At 37.2% G+C, this 15,735-nt stretch overlaps 1 protein-coding gene across 1 annotated transcript; it reads right to left on the reverse strand.

Moving 5' to 3' along the window:
* Nucleotides 1–6,782: 6,782 nt before the first annotated feature.
* On the reverse strand, nucleotides 6,783–15,429 carry LOC140772117 (uncharacterized). Its single transcript, XM_073114025.1, has 4 exons — nucleotides 15,206–15,429; nucleotides 8,930–9,035; nucleotides 7,388–7,536; nucleotides 6,783–7,312 (listed from the first exon to the last, which is right to left on the reverse strand). Exons 1-4 carry the CDS (start codon nucleotides 15,344–15,346, stop codon nucleotides 7,217–7,219), a joined length of 492 nt encoding a protein of 163 aa, XP_072970126.1. The 5' UTR covers nucleotides 15,347–15,429; the 3' UTR covers nucleotides 6,783–7,216.
* Nucleotides 15,430–15,735: the final 306 nt, after the last annotated feature.

Raw genomic sequence — 15,735 nt, forward strand, 5'->3', positions numbered from 1 at the left:
GAAACCTTCGATGAGCAATGCAAAGCCCCAAGGCCGAAAGGCAAAGGGGTGATGCAAAGCAAAAAGAAGGGATCATGGCAAAAGGGTGTGAAGCCAAACAAGAGTCCCGAGGAGGGGTGCTTCCTATGCGGAGGGCCACATTTTGTGAAGAATTGCCCACAACGGAAGTCGCTCAATGTAGTGCAAGCCCAAGAGCAAAGTTCGGAGAGCAACGATGAGAAGTCGACGAAAAGCCCTCGCATGGGGGCATTGCAGCTTTTAAATGCACTAAAGGCTCAAGTGGGGGAGAAGCGAAAGTCTTTGCCTTCAAAGAACCGAAAGCCAAATGAGCTAATGTTCGTCGACATTGAGCTCAATGGAAAGTCGACCAAGGCGTTGGTTGACACTGGTGCCACTCACAACTTCATAGCGGACCATGAAGCACAACGACTTGGATTGCTCTTTTCAAAGGACTCAAGTCGAATGAAGGTGGTAAATTCGAAGTCTCAACCGATCGCCAGGCAAGTGAAAGATGTGCATGTTGCGGTTGGGTCTTGGAGAGGCAAGGCCAACTTCATGACAGTTCCTTTGGATGACTTCCAAGTCATTCTTAGGATAGAGTTTCTACAAACGATAAGAGGAGTGCCAATGCCATTTCTTAATGCTCTTTGCATGATGAGGGATGAGTTCCTTTGTGTCGTCCCGGTGGCGAAGACGACGACAAAGGAGACAAAGCAACTTTCAGCACTTCAGTTGAAGAAGGGTGTCAAGAAGGGTGAGCAAACATTCTTGGCAACCTTGAAGCTTGAGGCGGATCCTTTGGAGAATAGCCCAATTCCTCTTGGGGTCGCAAGGGTTTTGAAGGAGTTTAGGGATGTGATGCCGCCCAAATTGCCAAAGACCTTGCCTCCTCGACGAGCGGTGGATCACAAGATCGAATTGGAGCCAGAGACAAAACCTCCAGTCCGTGCACCATACCACATGTCTCCTCCAAAGTTGGTGGAACTTCGGAAGCAACTTGATGAGTTGCTTAAAGGTGGGTTGATCCGCAGCTCAAAGGCACCGTTTGGAGCATCGGTGCTATTTCAAAAGAAGCATGATGGAAGTCTACGACTATGTGTAGACTATCGCGCCTTGAACAAAGTGACGATCAATAACAAGTACCCAATCCCTCTCATCGCGGACTTATTTGATCAACTTGGAGAAGCGCGGTACTTCTCCAAATTGGACTTGCAGTCGGGGTATTGGCAAGTCAGAGTTGCGGAAGGTGATGAGGCAAAGACAACGTGTGTGACACGTTATGGTACATTCGAATTCTTGGTGATGCCATTCGGCTTAACGAATGCCCCTGCAACCTTTTGTACACTTATGAACCAGCTGTTCCATGAAGACCTTGACAAGTTCGTGGTGGTTTACCTTGACGACATCGTGGTGTACAGCAAGACGTTGGAAGAGCACATCCAACATTTCAAAGCCATCTTCAAAGTGCTAGTGGACCACTCCCTCTATGTGAAGAAGGAGAAGTGCTATTTCGCACAAGAGGAAATCATGTTCCTTGGACACCAAATTGGCGGAGGACGCATTCGCATGGACGAGGAGAAAGTTCGTGCCATTCATGACTGGCAAGTCCCTTCGAAGGTGACAGAACTTCGTTCATTTTTGGGACTTGTCAACTATTATCGACGGTTCATTACAAGCTACTCGTGGAGGGCTGCGTCGCTGACTGATTTGCTGAAGAAGGACCGCTCATAGGAGTGGTCAAGCAAATGTCAAGAAGCCTTTGCTGATTTGAAGAGAGCGGTGATGGAGGAACCTGTGTTGTAGTTGCCAAACTACTCCCTTCCGTTTGAAGTTCACACGAATGCCTCAGATTATGCCATCGGAGGAGTTCTTTTGCAAGAAGGACATCCGATTGCTTATGAAAGCCCCAAGTTGAATGATACGGAACGGAGGTATACGGTGCATGAAAAGGAGACGACAGTGGTCGTACATTGCCTTCGTGTTTGGAGGCATTATCTCCTTGGGTCTCGCTTTGTGGTGAAGACTGACAATGTTGCCTTGAGTTATTTCCAAACTCAAAAGAAGCTCTCTCCAAAGCAAACAAGATGGCAAGACTTCTTAGCTGAATTTAACATAGTTTTGGAGTACAAACCCGGTCAAACAAATCAGGTTGAAGATGCCTTAAGCCGCAAGGCTGAACTTGCTACTCTCAAAGCGGTGGCGAACGAGAGTACAAGCCAAGTGTAAGCGTCGCTTCTAAAGAAAATTTGCAAGGGGATGCAAAGTGATCCGATGGCAAAGACCCTCAAGAAGCTTGTAGATGAAGGCAAGACGCGACGGTTTTCGGTCCAGGAGGGACTCATCGTGACAAAAGGAAACCGTGTGTACGTGCCACAGGCGAACAACTTGAGAAGAGAACTGCTCAAGGAGTGTCATGACACCTTGTGGGCAGGTCATCCGGGCGTACATCAAACCTTACCTCTTGTGGAAAGAGCTTATTATTGGCCAAAGATGGGGGAAGACGTCGAAGAGTACGTGCGCACTTGTCTCATTTGCCAACAAGACAAGGTGGAGCGTGCAAAGCCTTGTGGGTTGTTGGAACCGCTCCCCATTCCTGAGTGGCCATAGGAAAGTGTCTCTTTGGACTTCATTTCGAGCTTGCCAAAGGTCGGGGACATTGGTTCAGTGTTGGTTGTGATGGATCAAAGTATACGACTTTCATATCGGCTTCGCTACATTGCACCGCTGATGAAGCAGCTCATTTGTTCCTAAGGCATGTGGCCAAGTATTGGGGAGTTCCACAAAACATCGTGAGCGATAGGGATCCTCGGTTCTTGGGTCGGTTTTGGATGGAGTTGTTCAAACTTTTGGGGTCAAAACTCTTCTTCTCCACAAGCCTTCATCCCCAAACTGATGGCCAAACCGAAAGAATAAATGCTCTTCTTGAGCAATACTTGCGGCACTTTGTTAGTGCCAATCAGCGAGATTGGGTCAAGCTACTTGATGTTGCCTAATTCTCGTACAACTTGCAGCGGAGCTCTGCATTCACCAAAAGCCCCTTCAAAGTTGTCATGGGACAACAATCTTCCACACCACATACTTTGGTGGTAAGTTACACAGGCAGCAGCCCTTCGGCATATCACCTTGCCAAAGAGTGGCATCGGAATGCAGAGATTGCCAAAGCCTATCTTGAGAAGGTAGCACAAAAGATGAAGAAGTAGGCGGACAAAAATAGAAGGCTGCAAGACTTTAAGAAAGACGATTTGTTGCTAGTCAAGCTTCAATTGGCATCGCTCAAGTTCTTTCGCAAGGTGCACAAAGGACTTGCTCGCAAATATGAAGGCCCCTTCCTGTCATCAACAAAGTAGGCAATGTGTCCTACCGAGTGCAACTCTCGGCTTGGCTTAAAATCCATCCGGTTTTCCATGTGAGTTGCCTCAAACCGTATCATGCCAATCGCGAAGACCCTTTTCGCAATGTATCAAGTCAGCCAAATCCCACAATGGCATGGCTTGAAAGGTAGGTTGACACCATCTTAGCGAACAGAGTGCGGAATTTGCCCAACGGAGCTACAAAGACCGAATACTTGGTCAAATGGAAGAATCTTCCAATGTCAGAAGCTAGTTGGGAACTTGAAGAAGCTCTGTGGCATGAAGAAGACAAAGTTCAAGCCTACCAGAAGAAGAACTTGGCGAGCACGTCAAGATGAAGTCAAGCATCACTTGGTAGTAGTCGAAGATCACCTCAACGAAGACGTCGAGAGTCTAAGTGGGGGAGTCTGTTAGGACTGTTTTGTTCCCAATGTCGGTCCTATTGTATTTACCGCTTTTTGAGTTTGTAAATGGGATGCCAACCCCATATCTTTTGCATGTTTTTGAGTGTCTTTTGGTTTCCTTCAAGAGCTCGTTGCGAAGCAACCTTCGGATTGCAATATTAGTGTCGTCGCAACACTAGTTTGGGATTTTCCCTGCACATGCCTATAAAACTCATGGGCTAAAACTCAAATAGGGCTTACTTTCAAAACATAACACCCCACAAGACTTTTGAACCCCCGGGTTGCAGAATTGGGGATGCTTATACTTAGTAGTATAGAAGAACTATTGAGAAGCATTAAGTAAGCCAGCTTCGCAACCAAAGTGCCACTGGCTCAATGGTGTTCATTTTGCCCTCGATAGCTATCCTGCCACTTTAAATTTTTTGTCGTTGGCAAGTCTTGTAACTTCTTTTCCAATCAATAGAGAATCGCAATCTTATTTGCCAAACATTATATTTTGCTTGTCTTTGCTTTGTCGCAATCCAAAACAAGTACATCGCTTGTGAAGTGAACAGCTGACTTAACTTTGCAATTTGAAAGTTGAGTGCGCACGGTCTTTGTCCATCTCAAAGACTTAGTCCGTGACAAGTTACTCGACACATAGTGCAACTGACGAAGGACTATGTCAAGCAAAGGAGAGCAACAAGTAGAAAGGAGATAATTGGTAGCACTCGGTGGGTACAGCCCACTCTAGGATGGGTAAAGGTCAATGTGGATGGAGGCTATTCCGAAGGAGACCATCAAAGTGGAGTAGGGGCGATGCTCAGAACAGCAGACGGGGCCTTACTATCGGCAACGTGGGAGCCAATTGCAAGCGGTTCATCGTTGGAGGTGAAGACGCGAGCTTTTAGACTTGGCCTATAGATCGCGGCGGCTTACAGCAAGCTTAAAGTGGAGTCCGACTTGCTCGAGTTAGTCAAAGTTTTGAAAGTAGAGGTCAGTTACCCTAAATTAAATAAAAAAAATAAAAAAAAACTTTGTTTCACTTGGACTAAGACTCTTTTGTCTTCCCCAACAAATAATATAATATAACATACAATTTGCATATAAATTATGCAATCCTTGTTTAAAGGATCGTTTATGGTACAAATTGATCTTTCTATATGTTTGAATCCAGATAAGTGTATCAGTTCTAGATGGAGGATGTGTTCAAATGAACATAGCATTTGGGTTGATGCTGAAATCAAAATTAGAATTTGGATGAGATGGAATATATTCCTGCTCCTCCTAAACTCCCTTGTGAAAAACAAACCTCCTTTTTGTAAATCCTCTTTCCTTTCTACCTCCGAATAATTGTTGCAAGAAAGTTCCATCTTTTTCCACTCTTCCGTATAGCATTTTCCATTCGCCAATTCCCAAAATAAGTAGAATCAGGATGGGACTTTATGCCCAAACAATAGATTCATTATGGTCCAAAAGAAGAAAGAAAAACGAAAAAGCTTGCAATAAGGAACAAACATTTTTTCCCCACCACATTTGCCGAAAGAAAGCGAGTCCTCTCAAGATTGTACATCCTGATCCGATGGAAAAGATTATATTAATTTGATAAATGCCAGGTAATGCAGTCTAATCCGTTATCTAGTGAAATAGTTTTTTAGACAAGTCGATGAGTTAAGAACTCATGAGCATATCTAGAATAGTTATGTTCTTCCAGAAATAGAAAATTGGTACCAGAAGATGGGGTTTAAATCGCAATCTGTTGTTTAACAATGGCATTTTTCTGACCCAATAAGATAAACCAACTTGAAGATTTTAAATGGGTTTATTCTTTAATATAATCAACTTTGGATCATAAAAGGATTAATCCGCCCAAGTCTATTATTAAATAGGTTGTATTTAGTGCTTATCTCAATTTTATTTAATCCGTTAAATGAATTGATAACCTCACAAAAACTAGAATAATTTTTAGCTAAATAACTCATAAATCTGAATAATTCATGTAACCCATTTAATAAATAGCTTATATTCTCGTATCTGAATTATATTTGATTACCCAACATGATAACCATCGACGTCCTTTACGACCAATAGTAGATTCAATCTCTTATATCAGCAATAAGATTATTATTATGAGACAAGCCCTTCGCGAATTTGAAGTAGAGAGTGAGGAACCCTCAAAGCCATTAAGATTGTTGGTCAAGATTTCAAGACTTTGTCAGCAGTTAAGTTTTCCAAAGTAAAATTCTTATCCTGAGATATGATAAAAGAAAAATAAGCAGGTTAAAAGTCACCAATAATAAAAGAAATTAAATCATGCTCATCAACAACAGATTTAAATGCTATTAAAAGTTGATCCGAGATGTGCTTTTGTTATGTTGAATTTATTTCTAGAATTGTCTTTTTAACAAGACAATCTTCTATCTAGACTGAAAAAAAAAAAAAAAAAAAAATCTAATTTGGAGAGGAATCCAAACTTTATAAGTTTCTAATCCGTAGACTGTGAAGATAAGATTCACCTAAAGAGCTGAGATAAATCAACTTAGCAACAGTTGGTCTTTCTTCTACCATACAATGTATAGCTGTTTTATGATAAAAATATCTTCTTTTTTTTCAAAAAAATTGTCCTTATAACCCACAATAAACTAGGCAATAATTAATTCACCCTCCTAATAGCAAACAGAAGATAAAATAGGCCCCATGCATGAAACGGAGATTTTTGCAATTTAATGGTATTCAATTTTTTAATTTATAATAATAGATTTTGGTGTGTATTGTATACATAAATTGTATGCACTCCAATGTAACAAAATATGCATCAAGACTATAAAAAAATATGTGCACCCAAGTTTATACACTAAATTAAAAAATCAAATGTAATTAAATTGTAGAAGCCGCATCCAACAAGCATACATAGTAATCCACTGAAATATCATTGCAGGTTCATCACTTGCTAATAAGCATTCATAATGTAACTGAGGATTTTCCTAAATGTGACTAGTCTATTTCAGACTTTTGGCATTTGAGACATGTAGCTAATTAAGAACAAGTGTGAGATCAACCTGAGTCGTAACATATATCACAAATTTCAATCACAATTCATGTAACTGACAACTATCTAGAGCAGATGGTACACAACAAGAGCTCATCAAAATTTCCAACCATATTGAATATTCCTTGTTTGGTAAAATTAGTCTAAATGCCTTTTCTAACCCTTCATACATATAGTTGTACAACTCACTACCTCACGTCTTTCAAAGACCATATTCCGTAAGGAATATATTCCATGCAAACTTATATGAAGCAAAGCTCACTGTCATTGGCTATAACTGAAAGTTCTTCTGCGTATTTCAAAGAAAATGTAATACGAAAGTATAATGAACCTCATCCACTTGCCGTACGACTTAAGTTCCTAGATGAACAAAAGAGTCCCTATCTTACTGAAACTAGAGTTGGCCGCAATAGACAGAAAGATGTGTTAATCACTTAATCCTCCTTGGAGCGAGAAAGCCTAGCACGATGCTTGAGTTCTGCTCTCTTCCATTTTATGATCAGTTGGCATAGTGTAAAGAGAGTATTCACCTGAAGATAGGGAAGAAGTTGAGTAAAGAATAGATATATTAATGAAATTTATATTAGAAGTGAAGAGTTACTGACCACAATGATGATTGTTACGAAGAGAAGTGGACCAGACCAGAGGACTGACAAGAAAAGGCCTTGAGGATCAAAATAATTCTGGCTTGCAAAGCTCTGCCAGTGTTTTCCCAACAAAGTATTTATCTTCTCAGCAAGATATACACCAGAAACTGCATGAAAAATCAACCAAGACACTATCTGCATTATTACAAGCATACAAATTCAAAATATAAACTCTTTTGACTTTGTAATATTCCTTTTTAATTTTCTCTTCATAAGTTTTTCATTGGCATTCTAGGACGTTATGATTGATTTGTATACATACAGAAACTAATTGTTATTGATCCACAAATCAACGATACAATAATATGACCACTCGCAGCAAACTTCAGGAGCTGCATGACATTCAGAACATGTCCTTTATCATAACTAATAAGAAAGGTAGAGTAGAGAAAATAGAAGAGGTGGCAAGGATGAACACTGATTCTCTTATCCTATATATTTGGTAAAGACTTTTAATAGCCTAACCAGCTGTCAAATAGATTAATATATCCTGTAATAAAAGGACAAAATGTGATAGGCAAGATGCCCTACCATCTAAACTTCTCATTCATACTCTTTTCCAGGTTTGGTCCAAGAAGTGAGTTAATTTAGCCCAATAATCAGAGCTTCTTCACATTATTTTAGAATTCTTGGTGTAAAGATCCTGTTAGACTAACTTAAATAAAATTCTGATGAAGAGTATGAGAGGTGAGATGCACTTCCAAGCAGTTGGTCAAGATAATCAAGGATGGCTTCTTCCTATAATTTTAGCCCTCGGCTAGAGCCAAGGACACCCTACCATCTCAGCTTCACTTCCCCTTCACATTCTCTTCGATAGTGGTCAGACGTGCCCTAGGGCCCAGACAATTGAGGATAACTTCTTGCACCATCCAACCAACTACTTGAGGTATATAAATTGTGGGAAGTTAGTCCATAAACATTTTTGAGGTTTTTAGTGTCATCCATATGTAGACAGAGGTTAAATAGAAGAGAATAAAATTTCTTAATTTGTTAACAGGAATCATATAGTAGTATGATACAGGTTACACCTATAGTTCACTTCAATGGCATCAAAAAGATATTTTCTTATCTTGATGTTTTTCAAAGAATTCAATGGTGTACATTCATCTGACCGGCTGGGATAATAGAGAACAGGTAATATGAACTAATAGGTCATTCTCTCATTTCTGCAAGCATGGGGGCAACAGTTCCGAAACCTTCATGCTCAAAGGAAGAAATGTATTGATTGGAAGGGATTTAAGAAGTATCATCTCCATTCATACTGCTATTACAATCCCACAAAAAATAATTGTATCATAAAGGAACCAGCATCCTTCTAGAGACAAATGCAGCAACATTTACTATCTTGTTAAATTTATGACCAAATAATTTACTTTAAGATTAAATGATAGGAGACTAGAAATTTGTATCATGGCAGTGATACTGAATCTAGCAATTAGAAACCACAAAAGGGACCCTGTTAGACTAACTTAAATAAAATTCTGGGATGAAGAAACATACATGCCAGAATCGACAAGAAAAGTTGGAAGTTAATATATTTCCTTGTGAAGATAGTTGTCAGGAGCAAAAACACGTGGAAAGCTAATAAGCACATCAACCAAGGCTCCTACAAATGCAACAACCCTATTAGTACAATAATATATTATAAATTGTTATGCTAATGGAATGAATAATATTCATAGCAGTATAAATATTCTAAAATTTGCAACAAATGATGTCACCATATGATGAGTAAAGAGCACCCAAGCATCTAACTAAAACTTATTTAAAACCTGCGCATAATAAGTTGTCATGGCATGTACAACTTTGTAAGAACAACAATCCTAACCTTAGTTCAGTGAGAATGACAAGTTAAGAGGATCTGCTAAGGACAGAAAAGTGTGGTTAATGGTTAATGTCTCTCATTGGCCTGATTAAATGCCAAATACACAAGGTTGATGCACATACATTCTAGACTACTAAAAGCAGAGGAATTTTGAACTAATCCTAGTAGGTGAGAATTGAATAAGGAAAAACCCAAGTTGACAATGAAAGGAGTGAACCTGAAGCACAGACAATACCTCCTCATATATTAAGGGAAAAGATACAGGGTTAAAGAGTTGCATGCTGATCAATGTGTGTAAGAAAATAGAAGTTTCAGATGATATTGACTGAACCCTTTGACCAATACAAATAATACTGTAAACTGTCTCCCACCCAAATGACCCTGTTCCAAATCTTCATTAACCTTTCACTAGCCAACAACACCTCAAATTCATTTATCCACTGATATGTAGGCCAGCTCACTATTGTATTAAGCAGTAAATTGGATTTCAAGATCCCAGACAGCTCACCTTTTTTCAAATATTTTTCTTATAAAAATTCCTATAGAGCCTTCTTCTGTACATTGAAGCTAACTTTACTTAGCAGGCAGTAGCAATAGGGAATTTTTAAAATAACAGCATACATTTTCACTATTTTTTAATTAACGCACCGGATCTTTCAGGATTTTATAACACAACTCCTCATTTTTTTCCTCTTTCAGGATTTCAGGATTTCATAATGGAGTATGCTTATAAAGGGTTTAGTATTGGCCTAAATAAAAAATTTTAAGAATATTTTAGTAATGTAATCAATAGAGTTACATATAACAAGATTAATGTTAGTTAGTCAAATTATAAAAAAAAAATGAGAGTCAAGTTATAAAATCCTTAAAAACAAAGTGTTAATCAAAAAATAATAAAAATGTAGGGTGTCATTTGAAAATTTCCCTTCATAATATTCTATCACTAAGAATGCTACTTTCTAATCATACAATTACTCACTAAATACTTTCAAGTATGATAAATTGTGCCAACAAAATTAATCAATAAAAATTATTATGAGGTGTTATAAATATCTCATTATTATGAAATAGTGCTTCATATGCATGAGGATGTGCATATGTATGTGCAGTCAATATTCGATCATTGGAGGTCAAAACGCAAGTGCATATGCATATGCATATGTAGTTTGCATATGTGTCCTATATGCAACCAATATATGTGCATATGCGTATGCGGACCGCATAATGCATATGCGTATGCTACTGCCTAGTGGCCACCTATGCAGGTGCTTTTTAAAACAGTATTGACTTCTTATGCACTACTAAACGGATCAAGATTGGCCCTTTCTCTTTTCTCATCTTTCTCACTTCGTCCACCGACGAACGAGTAAATCACCGGCTACGTTCTCCAACCAAGATCTGACGACCTCGGGTGAGTTTTTCTATTTTTTTTTATTTTTAATTCTTCTCTCTCATTCCCTCTCTCTCTTCCTCTCTCTTACTCTCTTACTCTTCCTGCCGCTCTACTACTACAGTTTCTAAGCAGTAGCTACTAAGAGAGAGAGAGAGGATGGGAGAGAGGGTAAGAAAGAATAGAGAAGAAACAAAATTAGAAGAAAAAATTGAGAGAGAGATTCTTTATTTTCATAAATTTTAAATTATTTTATATTTTATTTTTATTTATGTTTACTTTATACTAAAAATTTTTAAATTAAAATAGCTCGAAAAAAGAAGTCATATAATACTAACATTAGGTGACAATATTATAGTACTATTAAGTAAGATAAAAGGCGTTAATGTAACTAGTGTGGAAAGGAAATGAATGGTAGTGTTAGCCGTTTGAAAAAACATTTGGCTGAATAGTAGTGTCAACCATTTAAAAGAACATTTGGTTAGAAAGTAAGAAAATGTAGCAGCTTGGAAGGTCATAAATAGACTTCTATTAAAACAGCTCTCAAAGAAATTAAAAATACAAAGAAACACATTGGTAGGACTATCTCTAAAGTTTTCTTCTACAACTATATTCTTTTCAATATAGCTGATAATCATTATTATCACACTATGGTGGATGCCATACAATCAATAGGGTCTAGTGTTCTGCCTCTTAGTTTAAATAATATTGCTACTAAATATGTTGACTCAGAAATAGATGAGCTTCGCAGTTACATTGAGATATTTAAATAGTATTGGAATGAATTTAGTTGTAGACTAACGTGTGATGAGTGGAGTAAAAAAAACAAAAAAAATATAATTAATTTCTTGGTGTACTCGGGCATGAAAACAATATTTCTTAAGTTTGTGAATGCTATTGCTTATTTCAAAAGTGTATATTATATTTATCAGTTTATAGATGAGGTAGTATAAGAAATAGGTAAAAAAAGAGTAGTCTAAATAGTTACTGATAATAGGGCAAATTATAAAATTGTTAAAATATACTAATGATAAAGAAACCTCGTTTATATTAGACACCATGTGTTGCACATTGTATTGATCTCATGTTAGAGAATATTGCAAAAAAGCTTGAAATTAACATGGTTATATATAAAGATCAGAGGTTAACAAATTTTATATACAACCATGATTAAATTCTTAATTTACTTAGACAGATGACTAGTAAGGATATTTTTACATGGTACTTTATTAATCTAAGATTTCAATTATCTACAAATGTAAATAATGATTCCGAAATCCTATTGGAGTTCAAAAGGTAATCAGTAAGCTTGAGCTCGATATTCATAAATAAATCATTTGCGATAAAGAAATGGGTTATAATTCAATTAAATTATTTTATTATTATTTATTTCAAATTTTAACTTTTAATATAATCAGTTTCTTATTAAATGTATGCAACAATGCCAATAATACATTTTTGACTCTAAATAAAGAGATGTAGATTAAGAGCTAGGCAATTCAGCACTACTAAAGTTGTTGCAGCTATATCTCATAATACTCCAACTGAATAGTGATCTATTTATAGATGAGAAAGGGCACTAAATTTGATACTAATAATAAAAGAAATTTTAAGTCAAACTATCTTCATCAAGATTCCCAATATCGGGATCGGTATGGCTGTCCGAAAAAACGAGACGTACTCATATCAGATCAGACTACTTTTTAATTATGTAAAATTCTAAATTTTATTTTAAAATACAAAAAAAAATTCTAAAAATATAGAAAAAATGAGAAAAAAATAAAAAAATAAAAATTACTCACATATGAAGCCTTAAAACTTAAAATATGTATTAAATTACTTAAAATTCAAAATTTTGATGAATATCAAGCTCTCTCTCTCTCCAACCCCCTCTCAAAATTCAAAACTTACTCAAAAATTACTCATATAGATAAGGTTCCCATTTTTTCTTTACTTTTTCCCTCTTCTCTCTCCTTTCATCCCTCTCTCTCTTTTAGGCTTTCAGTAACTGGTTATGCTGCTTCTTGCAGCAGCAACAGTAAAGGTCATCGGATCTACTACGTGTAGGAAGAAAAAGAGAGGGAATGAGAGAAATTAAAAACTAAAAAAATTAATAAAAAAACTCATTCGAGGTCACCGGAGGTCGAGGTCGTCGGATCTTCATAGAAGAATGTTGCCGGAGGTCGCCAAATATCTACTCGGTCGCTGGTGGAAAAACGAGAAAGAAGAGAAAAAGAGAAAGAAAAAAAGAGAGAAATAAATAAAAGAGAGAGGAGAGAAGGAGAGGAAGATAGAGAGGTGGGATCTAGGTCAGACCCCACCCGTTCTCGCCATTTTCGAGCGGGATCGATCGATCTCATTCGAAACGGATCGGGTATCGGCCAAAACAGCCAATAATACCCCAGCCGAAACCAACCAACAGGTTGGTTCCGAGGATTGAGATATTAGAAATAATCTATAGTAAGATGAGATATTAGAAGAGACCACAATGAGGCCAGAGACAGGTATAAGTCGTTCAGCAGTGAAAGAAAGTACACCTATTAGTACTAATAATAATCCTAATAATACGCCAGATGGTGAGATCGCCCCATTTACATTTGCTGAGAAAAGTCAGGAAAGCATAGTCGCCTTGAACACATTACGTATACTAGCTGAGCTTCATCCCTAATCGTGACTAATTGTTATTCGTTTCGATCAAGTAATGCCTTAGCTTCTAAAAATATAGGAAGTAAGTTCTCTTAAAAAAAATCATCATTATTCAAAGATAAACACGGGATTGAAGATAGAGAAATTGAGGATGTACATACATATTAGCGACGTCATCACGAGAATATTGCTCCTTATAATTATAGTGCATCGAGTATTTATTATTTGGAGTCATCAAAAGATCCATATGCTAATTATTATTCTCAATATCCTTAGACACAAAATCCATATAGTAATTATTATCTTCCTCAAACACAAGTCACACAACAAGATCCATATGATATAACTAGTATAATGAAATCACTTTTTGGAGCACAGATCCTAGACATTATTATTCACAAATTTATGATGATTATGATGATAAAGACCATAGAAATTTATAAGAGAGAGCTCTCAAAGTTTTAAATTTTGGGTAAGTTAATACATTTTTTAAGTTTTAAACTTCAAGTGAGTAATTTTTACTTTCTTATCATTTTTTCTAAATTTTTAGAAAATTTCTGCATTTTTAAATAATATTTAAAATTTTATATAATTAAAAAATAGTTTGATATGATACGAGCGACCAATATGGCTAATACATATCGTTTTCCCGGATAGGCGATATGGTTGATACAGATCGTTTTTCCGAATAGCCGATATCAATCCCGATCCCAATACCGGAAACCTTGACTACTATGATACATAGTTTGAAGTTTTGTGTAGATTTGAGATGTTTTACCAAAGTGTTTCGCATTTCGATCCTATTTAATCCAAAACTATCCCTCGAAACTAGCATCAAATTGAAATGACCCTACAAAAATTCTTTTAAAGTAAGTTTTAGATTCAAGACTAGATTTGACTTGAAATCCAACTTGTACCTAATGCAATATCAACCTCATTGCTTAAATGCTATTAGATCTTGTGTGGTGCAGTAAAAGTAAAGATAAAAAAGACTATTTATCAAAACAATTCCAAACAAATACAATGAAACTAGAAACGAAACCAACTGAAAATTTCGCTATTTAACTGAGGGGAAACCAAAACTGAAACTTTGAACCATGCTATGATACATAAAGGAAAGAGAATAATGGGAGACTAAAAGCAGAACAGAGATAACACTACTAAATTTTCCATTAAGTTTGGAGATCGTCTAAATGGTCTCTCAACTGGGTTGATATATGATAGAAGTCCACTGGATGATACGTGATCTGCAGCATCCCCCTAATATCACCAAGTTTCATCTCCTTCCTTTTTACACTCTTTTACTGATATATCCATCTTACCTCAAAACTGTTAAATTAAGTGAGGTTCTACTCAATTAGCAATCATTCTAACAGAATAAATTAAACAAGCATACAACCATCACCCCGCACCTATCAAGTACAAGCATTATACCCCTAATGCTCTTTGAGTTAAATTCCGAAGACAACTAACAAGTTTAATGCTGCAACTCAGCAAAGCCAATGTAAGCCCATGAAAGTGGATATGTTCATGAGCGTATCATTGCGTCCCATAGTAATGATTCAACTTTCTAATGAAATGGACCATCCTGCAAACTCCAGTCATGCATACGCTGCTATTAAGAACACTCACTTGTCTACTTCACATCTTTACGTGTGCTTGATTCGATCACTCGCCGAGCTAATAAGTGCCTACAATTCACACTAAAAAGGAATTTTCTTTTTGTTTGTTGCAATAAAGCTGAAATGTACGTAGTGATATGCATAAAAGAACCCAAAGAAGAAAAAAAAAATTTCTTCTGCAAGTCCAAACCGTAAAGCACTCGATCCTCAGATCCAAGTAACAATTAAGGAAGATATGTTAGGGTTTTCGAATCAAAACGTGGAATTGGATACAAAAATAAAATCGCAAGTACCTTCCAATCGATGGCGTGGAAGAAACCCACGAAATTGTCGACGGCGGGGCGGAATCCGGTGCGGAGCTCCGCAGAGAACCTCTCGAAGAGATCAGTGACCAGATCGGCGTGCTCTTTCAGCGCCGCCCTTAGATCCTCCATTGACGCTAACTAGAGAGAGAGGAGGGGGGAGGGGGAGGGGGAGGGGGAGAGGGAGAGGATTAATCGGAAGTCAAAAGGTGATAGTTAATGAGTCCCTGAAAACGAGGGTGAGGAGACTACGGAACACAAGAGACACAATGCTAGATCTGAAAGTTGCCGCATAGACGAAAAGAGGAGGTTAAAAGCATGGGGTCATATGTAAGTAGGGATTTTACATAATTGCCACTAAACCTTTTAAATATCATAATTATCATTATATTTTTAAAAATATTACAATTATTGCTGAAATTTTTGACTGTTAAGATTACTATTAAAATTAATAAACATGTATAAATGACTAAAAAATCTTATCTTTAGGTTTAGAGTGTAAAATATTTATCAATCATTTT

The sequence above is a fragment of the Typha angustifolia genome, chromosome 12 (assembly GCF_048772165.1).
Source record: "Typha angustifolia cultivar Huaian chromosome 12, ASM4877216v1, whole genome shotgun sequence".
In the NCBI taxonomy this organism is placed as follows: domain Eukaryota; kingdom Viridiplantae; phylum Streptophyta; class Magnoliopsida; order Poales; family Typhaceae; genus Typha; species Typha angustifolia.

Excerpts from the sequence above, each read along its gene's own strand:
- LOC140772117 (XM_073114025.1), bottom strand. The coding sequence starts at position 15,346 with ATGGAGGATCTAAGGGCGGCGCTGAAAGAGCACGCCGATCTGGTCACT. Across the intron at positions 9,036-15,205 it reads TCCACGCCATCGATTGGAAG|GAGCCTTGGTTGATGTGCTT; the intron begins GTACTTGCGATT and ends TTGCATTTGTAG. Across the intron at positions 7,537-8,929 it reads TTTCTTGTCGATTCTGGCAT|TTTCTGGTGTATATCTTGCT; the intron begins GTATGTTTCTTC and ends TTTTTCATGCAG.